The 10684-nt window shown below is 44.2% G+C and overlaps 1 protein-coding gene across 3 annotated transcripts in view; it reads left to right on the top strand.

The window, feature by feature from the left end:
* Nucleotides 1–1561: 1561 nt before the first annotated feature.
* hook2 (hook microtubule-tethering protein 2) overlaps nt 1562–10684 on the top strand; it is a 14838-nt gene continuing 5715 nt past the window's right edge. For 2 of the 3 annotated variants that reach the window (XM_030790232.1, XM_030790233.1), the window contains exons 1-15: nt 1562–1656; nt 2452–2534; nt 2975–3047; nt 3182–3232; nt 3492–3624; nt 4009–4076; nt 4541–4603; nt 4780–4860; nt 6812–6975; nt 8031–8171; nt 8416–8617; nt 8810–8920; nt 9216–9330; nt 9800–9842; nt 10243–10380. In XM_030790232.1, coding sequence (XP_030646092.1) covers nt 1612–1656; nt 2452–2534; nt 2975–3047; nt 3182–3232; nt 3492–3624; nt 4009–4076; nt 4541–4603; nt 4780–4860; nt 6812–6975; nt 8031–8171; nt 8416–8617; nt 8810–8920; nt 9216–9330; nt 9800–9842; nt 10243–10380 — 1511 coding nt within the window. In that variant the 5' untranslated portion in view covers nt 1562–1611. Of the gene's footprint in view, nt 1657–2451; nt 2535–2974; nt 3048–3181; nt 3233–3491; nt 3625–4008; nt 4077–4540; nt 4604–4779; nt 4861–6811; nt 6976–8030; nt 8172–8415; nt 8618–8809; nt 8921–9215; nt 9331–9775; nt 9843–10242; nt 10381–10684 lie in introns of all 3 variants that reach the window. The other variant, XM_030790231.1, reaches the window with a different exon arrangement.

Genomic DNA, 10684 nt, shown 5'->3' on the forward strand with positions numbered 1-10684 from the left:
TATTTGAACACAAACTTTGAGGGAGATGAAGAAAATGCATGTGAGGCATGTTTGTTGTGACCCGAATGTTTGTTCAGCAAATAAAAATTGGAAGGAGTAAAACGCGTCATTTATTGCAGTGTGGGTCTAATAAACAGTCTTCAAAAGCTTAGTTTACTGATTTATAAGTTCCACAGGTCTGTCCAGTTATTCAGCAATGTTCATTCAAGCACTAAGGGTTGCAGCTGAGTGTATAGTCAGAGGCTCTAGGCTTCACAGAGAGAGTTTCAGAGAGAGAGAGAGAGAGAGAGAGAGAGAAAGAAGATCTTAAGAGGGGAATTCCCTCTGTCCACAGAGCTCTTCTGAATTAACTTCAGACAAATAAACTTGGACACATTCACAGTTGGGTAAATATTTAAAACTGACCGACTGACAGGTCCAGGAGGGAGCGACAGGAAGTGAAACAGACGTTGCACAAAAAAGGTGTGCTGGGAAAAGAGGGAGCAGACAGGTAGAGAGAGGAAGAGAGAGAGAGAGAGAGAGAGAGAGAGAGAGAGAAGGAAAACAGGAAGTTGTCTTAAGATGAGGGGGGTGAGATAGAGTACGTGTGTAGCTACATGTCAGGCCGCTCAACACCAAGCTACTACAGCAATAGAGAGATGTGACATTGCTATAGATAGATAGATAGATAGATAGATAGATAGATAGATAGATAGATAGATAGATAGATAGATAGATAGATAGTGTGTGTGTGGGAGAGAGAGAGAGAGAGAGGTATAAGATCAGTCTGAGCAAATTTAAAATCAGATCGCAGTGTACGTGGAAAAATAAAGGCGACAGAAATTATGGACTTTTTACAGCTTCTTTAGATGAGAGTGCCAACTTTATATAAATTAACATAAAACAATGTTTCTGAGATGCTGCTCAGTTTCTCTTCAGCTTAAATTGTTTTGAGTCCAACATGATATAACACACACACAAATACCCATGGATAGATAGATAGATAGATAGATAGATAGATAGATAGATAGATAGATAGATAGATAGATAGATAGATAGATAGATAAGAGGTGTGTGTGTGTGTGTGTGTGCGTGTGTGATATTTTATTAAATGAAGCCACCTAGTGGTCATATTTGTTAACCTTTTTCTGAAACCTTCCAGTCAAGCAGGGATTGAACAGCAGAATTTTTACAATCATGCAAAGTATTTACATGTCATTGTACTATGATTTATTGTAATTGTATGTGGATGTACTCAAATATGTTATGTAAATTATGTATTTCTGGTGAAAATTGCATGCTGACAAGATCAAAGGCGGTGTATTTAATTTTAACAGAAATATTGTTAGACCATGGCATAAACTGATCATTCTACTGCAAATGTTTGTCTTTCACTGGCTCTAACAAAGAGGCAAAAAAAATAGCCATAGAAAGTTAATCCGTTTCTATGACAACGACGATTGTACGGAAGCCTGCACGCGAGAGAGGAGTCAAAAACGCGAGACTCACTGGCGAGAACAAGGCCACGGTGGAGGTTTGAGTAACAACAAACCAACTCCGCCGCGACCGAGAGTAGATTAACCACAGAAATCCGTAGCAGTTCTGCAAAGTTCCTCTTGTACAGACAGCACAATGAGTCTGGATAAAGCAGAGCTCTGTGATTCTTTACTCAGCTGGGTGAGTTAGATATGTTATGTAGTGCTCTGATTGTGCTAGTTTGGACGTTTCGTTGCAACTGATTCCTAGGATAGAGTAGCCAACTAGCTTGCTAGCTCAACTTGTTTTGACGTCACGATCGAGTATAGAACAGGTGGAAATTACAAATAGTTTGTGTGTAATTCTAATAAGTAGGTTGCTAGTTGGTCATACAGCCAGCACAGAGGAAGCAGATATAAACCATTCAAATGTTTACATTTTCGTCTTCGACTAGAAGCTTTCTATCAGGCGTTTTAAATGATTCGTGGACTGATTCTTTGACCGGCTATGCTCCTGTTAACCATGTCTGCGTGGACACATTCCAGAGTTCCGAGCTGAACTCCTTATGTAATAGTACAAAGATCTTAAAAGCTATTTTGAAATTTCCCTGTATCACTTCGGCTTTCAAGCTGGAAACTACACGGGTTCAATAAAGTTAATTATTCTAAAGTAACGTAATGAACCGACAGATTTGCCTTTATTAACAAGTACGCACGCAGTTAAATGAACTGTGAACCGTAACGTGCAGCAGTACAGCTCATCGCTTTATTTTCCTCCTTACTGTTGATAGTGATGGACGGTTCAGTATTTTCTGGAAAACCAAGTACTTTGTAGTGAACTAGCAGCATATCAGTTCGATTCATAGACTCCAGTCATGCAACCGATATTTTTCAGCCTGTTACTAGTTATTTTACAGATGTCATGAGGATGACGTACCATTTCAAATATTTGTAATGTCTGAGGTTTTGTCCCATCCGTTCTGTCCTGTCTCTGTAGCTACAGACTTTTCAAGTGCCCTCATGTTCCAGCAAGTACGACCTCACCAATGGAGTGGCCATAGCTCACGTACTGCACAAAATGTAAGGAATACTGAGTCTTTTGTGTTTATCTGCGTCTTGTACATGTTTGGCTCAGTGATACAAGATTTGTGCAGCTCGCGTTTGTGTGAATTCAACCAGAAGGTGCAAAGGAGTTTGCGTAGTTATCTGTTTTTGGGTACTCACTGTGCAAGCCCAGTGACCTTGAGTGTAATATGCTTACAAACTCAATATTGCTTCAGTTTCACGCCAGAGCCGTTCTCTAAATGCAAATATTTGAGATGAACATGATCTGTTGTAGAACTTTTCATTTTGTGTCAGGTACACACAAATAAGTACATTGTTCTTCTGCAGACTCTAATCTCCCCCATCCAGTGCAGATGTTCGAATCATATCAACAGACATTGTTGAACATGTAGTATCGGTTCTCATGGATAGTCCCAGTTGTTTTGTGTGTTCTCAGTCTGTTCTGTCACTTCCAGAGACCCGTCCTGGTTTAATGAGACGTGGCTTGGCAGAATCAAGGAGGAGAGTGGAACCAACTGGCGTTTAAAGGTTCTGTATGCACGGCATTAAGTAATATCTGACATCAGCCATGTTGTGTGTCTGCCTTCTTTGACTGTAATGGATTTTATGGCACATGTTTGACAAGTAAGAACCCTTGACTGAAAAAGAATTTGTTTGAACAGGTCAGCAACCTGAAGAAGATTCTCCAGAGCATGATGGAGTATTACCACGATGTGAGTGCTTTTGTCTTTGTGTAACACTAGCATCTCTGAGGTGGTTAGTGTTTTTACTTGTTCTCTGATCCAGATTAAGAGATTTAGATGTTTGAAAGAATTTGATCGAGAAAATTTGAAAGAGATCATCCTCAGAAAGAAGGAATTTCTCTCTCTCTCTCTCTCTCTCTCTCTCTCTCTCTCTCTTTCTCTCTCTTTCTCTTTCTCTCCCTTTCTCTCTCTGTCTCTCTCTCTCTCTCTCTCTCTCTCTCTCATATAGGTGCTTGGTCAGCAGGTGTCAGATGAGCATTTGCCAGATGTGAGTCTTATTGGGGAAATGGGAGACGTGACTGAACTGGGCAGACTGGTGCAGCTGGTGCTGGGCTGTGCCGTCAGCTGTGAGAAAAAGCAAGGTGAGCCGGGATAGCATACAACTCTGCGGTAGGCACACAGAAGTATCATGTGTTTCATCTCCTCTGTGAATAGCTTTTGAAGAGAGAATACAGATGGTGTAGAGGAATGAAAATCACATGATCACTGGTTCAGGCAGACAAACTTTAACCACTGTTTAAGGGCTCTGACAAACCATACACGTTATGTCCAGATGTATTAGAAATTAGTAGAGTGTTAAACTGGATATGAGAGATGGATTTGCGATGTTGTGAAAGATATGCGCGCATGTATGTGTGTGTGTATGTGCGGGCACGTGTGTGTGTGAGAGAGAGTTAGCAGTGTATTCTGGTCAGTGGATTCTCATACTTACAGTTAAAGTCACATTGTCTGCTCTCCTTGTTCAGAACACATCCAGCAGATAATGACATTGGAGGAGTCAGTCCAGCATGTGGTCATGACAGCCATTCAGGAGGTACGCAAAACAACTACCACTGTTTATCCTATATTATATTAACGTTATTACGTTAGACTGGATTTCAGTGGTTTGGTTTACTGTTTTGGATGGAAGGGGGAGCGTGTAAGTACTTTAGACTGCAGTTAGACTGGAGCCTCTCCTACTTCCATTTTGTTTATTTATAAACTTCTGGAGGAATCTGTTGACTGTAAACTGTGCCCTGGACTGGTCTGGGGTTTTTTTTTGCATCACTATGTGAATTGTCCATTTAGTCCCACGAAACGCCTCATGAGAGAATTTAAAGATTTGTGCCCTAAAGGTTGTAGACCAATAAATGGTGGATTGTGCTGTGGTAGGCGATGAAGAGAGAGGGACAGGCCATGTGAGTGAGTGAGTGTGTGTGTGTGTGTGTGTGTGTGTGTGTGTGTGTTAGAGTTAGTTTTGCTCCAGTCTTACCGTACGTTTCTCTGTGTGCTGCCCAGCTGCTGAGCAAAGAGCCAGTGGAATCAGGAAGCCCTGACACATATGGAGATTTTGACTATCAGGTGAGAGACACCATTCATATTTACTGCTAGACACCTCACCGTATCACACACTCGGCCTATTCAGTAGTCACACCCCCCCCCCCCCTCGGTCTCGTTTTTCACTGCGTTTTCTCTCACTCTCGTTCTCTCCTTTTCTCCCACACCCTTCGTTGTCCTGCTGCGCTCTTCTCCCTCAGTCGAGGAAGTATTATTTCCTCAGTGAAGAGGTGGACGAGAAAGAGGACATCTCACAGCGCTGTCGAGACCTGCAGCACCAGGTGAGCGTTGTTCTCAGACCGTAGACAGGGGCTTCGCTGGGCTAAGGCTAAGGCTAGCTTAGTCTCAAATGATTTCATCATTTGTGTGTGAGGTCAAAGGGCATTGGAGAAGAGTTTTAAAGTGCATGCTGGATGTGTTAACTGTGAATGTGCTTACTGTGAAACCCAGTGTGATTGACTGATTTCTATTGATTAGTGTGATTTTGGTTGAACTGGTTTTCCTGCCCTTATTTTTTTACTAGTGGACTCGGATAAAAAAAAAAAAAAAAAACCCTGATACAAACCCCCCCGCCCCAAGAATCAGAGTTGAACCTCTGGCTGATTAAACATGTTGACTGAGCTGGGAGCTCTTAATGCAGGCACGCTGGCACTGCTCCTGTTACTCCTCCCTCGTCTCCTCCATCATCTCCGAGTTTCATTTTCCTCTGTTGTCGCTGCCCCTTTAGCTGCTAGTCATACAGGGAGGAGAACACCACCCCTGACGCTGGTCATCACATAAAGGAGGCTATGGTGGGAGTAACTTCTTTTGGTGTGCGTGTGTGAGTGCGTGCGTGTCTGTGCGTGCGAGGGTGTCGGTGCGTGCACGCGCGCCTGGGTGTGTGTGTGTGTGCGCGCGCGCGCGCGTGTGTGTTTGGGTGTGTGTATGGTGTTAATTAAAAAAGAAAGTAAGTTTCTAAACCAATGAAGTTGTACCTGTCCTACTTACTTAGGCTTGGATAGAGAGGATAAAAACACCACCCCTGACGCTGGTCATTAGATAAAGCAGACTATAGTGGGTGTAACCTCTTTTGGTTTTTTGTTTGCGTGCATGCGTGCGTGTGTGTGGGTGTGTTTGGGTGTGTGTATGGTGTTAATTAAAAAAAAGTAAGTTTGTACACCAGTGAAGTTGTACCTGTCCTACTTACTGAGGCTTGGACTGAGAAAATAAAAACAGAATATTAACTTCAGTAAACCAAATGTACATTTAAAAAAATTTGTTCAGTGAGTATCAAGCATAACAGAGCAGAGTGAAATAATATACAGTCTGAGGTTCTTCGTTGTAGGGTTTCCCGAATGTGAACGTTCTCTTACGTAGGAAAAAAAAAAAATTCAAAATAAGCAGAAAGTGTGTAAGTAAGGACTTATTTGCAGTTGTCCTAAAGTAAGTAATTTGTCCCTACAAAGTCCAGTGTAGGGTTTTGGAGTGTAACTGGAACAATGATGTGCTATAGGTAAGTATGTCTTCTCAGATTTCATAATAACATGTTTAACCAGCCTGTTCAAACAACACCACACCAACTCACACACGGCACTTCCCTGCCGGTAATGGCATAATATGAAACTGTTGGAGATATTCCTGAAAAGTTGGTGTGTCAGCAGGTTTTTCAGGCAACCTTTGAGTCTGTTAAATGAGAAGGCTTTGGGAAAAGTGATTAAACCCAATCTGTGGTTAGTTTTTCTCAGTGAAAGTGAAGAGAAACCGTGAAATACCCTCTGCACACTGACTTTGCAAGAATGAGCTTGCCCACTGCTCACCTGAACCCTCTCTCCTCTCAAACGGCAAACGAGATCTTCACTCCACCGACACCAGGGCTTTATAACTGAGGAACGAATAACACATTTCACAGAGTCTAAACTTCCCAGTTCCTCAATTTAACATCTGTAGCATGAAGTGCTGAGTTTGGCAGAGTCTCTAACCCATCAGAGCCCATCCTCTCCTGTTAACGTACTGCATGTGAGGCTGTGTGGTCTTCTGGCAGATGGCATGTGTATGTGCAGGAACCTCAATGCCAAGGAATGTAGATCAAGTCTGTTAGCTGCCCGTGTTCAAATGGCAGCATCCTATAGCTTACTTTTTTCTTTTCCCCATATATGCCTTTTCTCTTGTTCCTCTCTGAGCTCTGTTTACCCTCCATCTCCTCTCCTGGGTATTTGTCGTGTGTGTGTGTGTGTGTGTGTGTGTGTGTGGCAGGTGGCTGTACTGATGGACGAGAGGGCAGCGTTGCAGGCAGAAACGCAGTCTCTGAAGGAGCGACTGAGCCGTGGGGAGCAGCAGGACGCCTCCACCACCATCACAGGGAAGAAACTGCTGCTGCTGCAGAGCCAGCTGGAGCAGCTGCAGGAGGAGAACTTCAGGTCAGGGTTCATAGCCCTTTGCACGGTTTCACACCGAGACAGCTCTGTCATGCTGCTCTGCGCTGAGGCCCCAGGCTCTCTCACAACTGTGCGCTGAGGCCCAGAGCTCTCTCACAACTGAGCTGAGCTGAGGCCCCGAGCTCTCTCGCAGCTCTGCGCTGAGGCCCCGAAGCTCTGTCACCCAACTTCACAGTTGGGGCACGTTGTAACATTTTCCCTAGTGTAATGAAATCAGCGTGAATTTCCACTGAGTTTTGAGTTTTCTTTTTAGCTCTCTGAAATTCAGGAAGTATTTCAGTATGGAGACTTCAAGGGCTTGACCTTTTAAAAAAAAAAAAAATCATTGTTTTCAGCCCCCTGTAAAAATGGATTGAAACAAAACAAGCTGATTACACATGTGGTGAAAAGAACTGGCTCGAGCCAGAAATAGATCTTTTGTGTTTTTCCACCCCGTGATGTTTTCAAAAAAAAAAAAAACAGAGTGCAAAGAAATGGGAACTCGAAGTCAAAACACCCACCACCATTTATTGCACTGTAAATCTGTAGATAGCTTTGAATGCCTCGTAGGTATTTAAGGAAAAGAGAATTTTTTTTTTCATGAAAGCTTCCAATCCAACTGATGGTTGTCAGTGCATCGGATTGATTTTCAAAAGAGCCAGGAATTTTTTGTAATAAGCTCAATGTCAGAACAGGTTAGCTCCCTCTTTAATTATAAAGAAATTGCTCCAGAGATTCTGCTAATGCCTTGGCATCTTAGAGTCTCCAGGTATAGAAAATGTTCCGACATTCAGTTATCTCCTTAAATAATGATGAAAACAAATGAAAACATTCACTGCTCACTGAATCTGTTCGCTTCTCAACACTCACATTTTATTCCAGATAAAGTTAGTCACTGGTTAAATTCCGTACTCTTTCAGCTCATTTGCACAGGGTTTGTAATTGATCTTTCTCACTATCTGTGTGTGTGTGTGTGTAACTGATGTTTGTGTGTGTGTGTGTAACTGATGTGTGTGTGTAACTGATATTGGTGTGTGTTTGATACGCCTGGGCTTTAGGCTGGAGAGCCAGAGGGACGACCTGCGTATCCGTGGAGAGATGCTGGAGAGAGAGGTCGGAGACCTGCACCAGCGGAACGAGGAGCTGACCAGCCTCGCTCAGGAGGCCCAGACGCTCAAAGACGAGATGGACATCCTCAGGTGAGACTGGGAGACAGCCATCCACTCACCCAACACTGTCTGTCCAGGGTGGAGATCGTACTGAAGTACCCGCCGTGTGGGGCATATGTCCCTCCCGTGGTCTAATGAACAGGACGGTGTTGGAGTTTCTGTGAAGTTTATTGGGGCAGGTTAAGTACAGACAAGATGAGTGGTGGATTATTTAGCAGCCAGTTCCTCAACCACCCCCCCACCCCCCTGTTTTCTCCCCCCCCCCCCCCCCCAGGCACTCTTCAGATCGTGTTGTGCGGTTGGAGGCGCTGGTGGACACGTATAAGCGTAAGTTGGAGGATTTGGGAGATCTGCGGAGACAGGTGCGTCTCCTCGAGGAGCGAAACACTGTCTACATGCAGCGCACTTGCGAATTGGAGGAGGAGCTTCGCAGAGCCAACACTGTCCGCACCCAACTCGACTCCTACAAGAGACAGGTAGGAGAGATGGAGGGAGAAAGAGGTGGGGGGAGGATGTTGGCGAAATCTCTGGGTCACTTAAAGCTAAAACCGGCCTCTGGCCCCGAAGATGAAAGTTCTTCACTAGATCTGTTTGGAGTTGTGTGTGTCATGGGTCTGTTGAGCTTGTTTTTGGTTGCGTGTGTCGACATAAAGCCACTGTGTTATCAGGTTCATGAGCTGGATGCCAAACATTCATCAGAAGCCATGAAGGCAGAAAAATGGCAGTTTGAGTACAAAAACCTCAATGATAAATATGAGGCCCTGCTCAAGGAGAAGGAGGTGAGAGGAGTGTGTGTGTGTGTTGTGTGTGTGTGTGTTGTGTGTGTGTGTGGTTTGTGTGTGTGTATGAGAGAGAGAAACAATAGGATTGTGGGATGTTGTCATACAAGAAGGCCAATAATGTTTACAATCACTTACCTAACAAAAAGGTTGAGCTCTAACATGATGTATGTCATATAATGACTCGTAGAACCATAAAACAAAATAAGCTTTGAGAAGCTGTCTGATCAGGGTTCGTGTGTGTGTTTTTTGTTTGTGTGTGTGTGTGTGTGTGTGTGTGTGTGTGTGTGTGTAGCGGTTGATTGCAGAGAGGGACACACTGCGTGAGACAAATGATGAGCTACGCTGTGCTCAGGTCCAGCAGAACTGCCTCAGTCAGGCAGGTGAGTGTGTTACACCTTCACCAACACACGCCCTCCCCTTCATCCATCCCATTATTCACTGCTCTGTCCGCGTCTTTATCTGGCCCTTAATTTATCCCTTTAACTCTGCCTTAACTCAACCTCCTCCTTTATCTCTTAATCTATCCCTAATCTATCTCTTCATCTTTCACTCTCACGGCGTTCCCTACATTAATCAGGAGCAGATGTTTGGAGGAAATGGATATAGATTAATTTGTAACAGATATAAAGTCATTGTGTTTAAGGCTGCTAAGGAGGGAAAAAAAAAAAAGAAAGACGGACCTTTACGATAGTTTGACTCGAAAATTGTTTCCAGTGCTTCGAAAGAAAATGGCTGTGAAAGAACTATTCAGTGTGACAGGCAGGCTGTTCCATGGGTGCATTTAAGCTCTGTGCTGTTTGAAGAGCTGAGTCCCTTTGTCTCTCCTCTGTGTCTCTGTGTCACCTGTCACAGGCTCCGTGAGGGCTGACGGGAGCGCGGTGGGAAACCTGGCGTCTGAGATCATGCCCACTGAGTTTAAGTGAGTCGCCACACAACTGCACAGAATTGTTTCTCTAGTTTCATCTACACACTCTGCTCTCCCTCACCTCCTCCGACGTTAAGTCGCATCAGACCGTTACCCAACACGGGTCCAGACCTCCGCTCTGTGAGCCTGGGTTTTAATTGTGTCCGAAGGAGAAATTAGAACGTTTGTTTTCTGAAACGGTCAACGTTTAAAAAATGTGTTAAAGCTCTCTAGAGCTTTGTTGACGTTATTGCACCCTTGACAGATCTTCACATAGCTCAGGCACGTTGCTTCTATGTTTAGTTTGCGTTCTGTGATGGCATTTTAAATCTGAGTCATTTTTAATGTGTGTGTGTGTGTGCGCGTGTGTGTGTGCGCGTGTGTGTGTGTCTGGGTTAATAACTCTGTTTCTCAGAGAGACAGTGGTGCGTTTGCAGAGTGAGAATAAGATGCTGTGTGCTCAGGAGGAGAGTTACAGACAGAGACTCGCGGAGCTACAGACGCAGTTGGAGGAGTCACAGCGCAGTCAGAACACGCTGGAGACCCAAAACAGGTGTGTGGGTATGTGAAGAGGAACGGGGTAATTCAGGACTGTTGCTGACGCACATGTAAATATCTGTGTATGTGTGTGAGTGCATCTGTGCACATGCATCAGACATAAGCCAGTTATGAAAGATGGATTTACCAACTGTGAGTGAAGACCCCCACTCGAGACTGAGTACCGTGTGTGCGTGTGTGCGCGTGCATATATGTGTGTGTGTGTGAGTGTTTCACGTCAGCGCTCTGCTCTAGGCTGTCAGAGATGGCCTGGATGCCTTGTGTGTGTGTGTGTGTGTGTGTGTGTGCGTGTGTAAGAG

The sequence above is a fragment of the Chanos chanos genome, chromosome 13 (assembly GCF_902362185.1).
Source record: "Chanos chanos chromosome 13, fChaCha1.1, whole genome shotgun sequence".
NCBI lineage: Eukaryota > Metazoa > Chordata > Actinopteri > Gonorynchiformes > Chanidae > Chanos > Chanos chanos.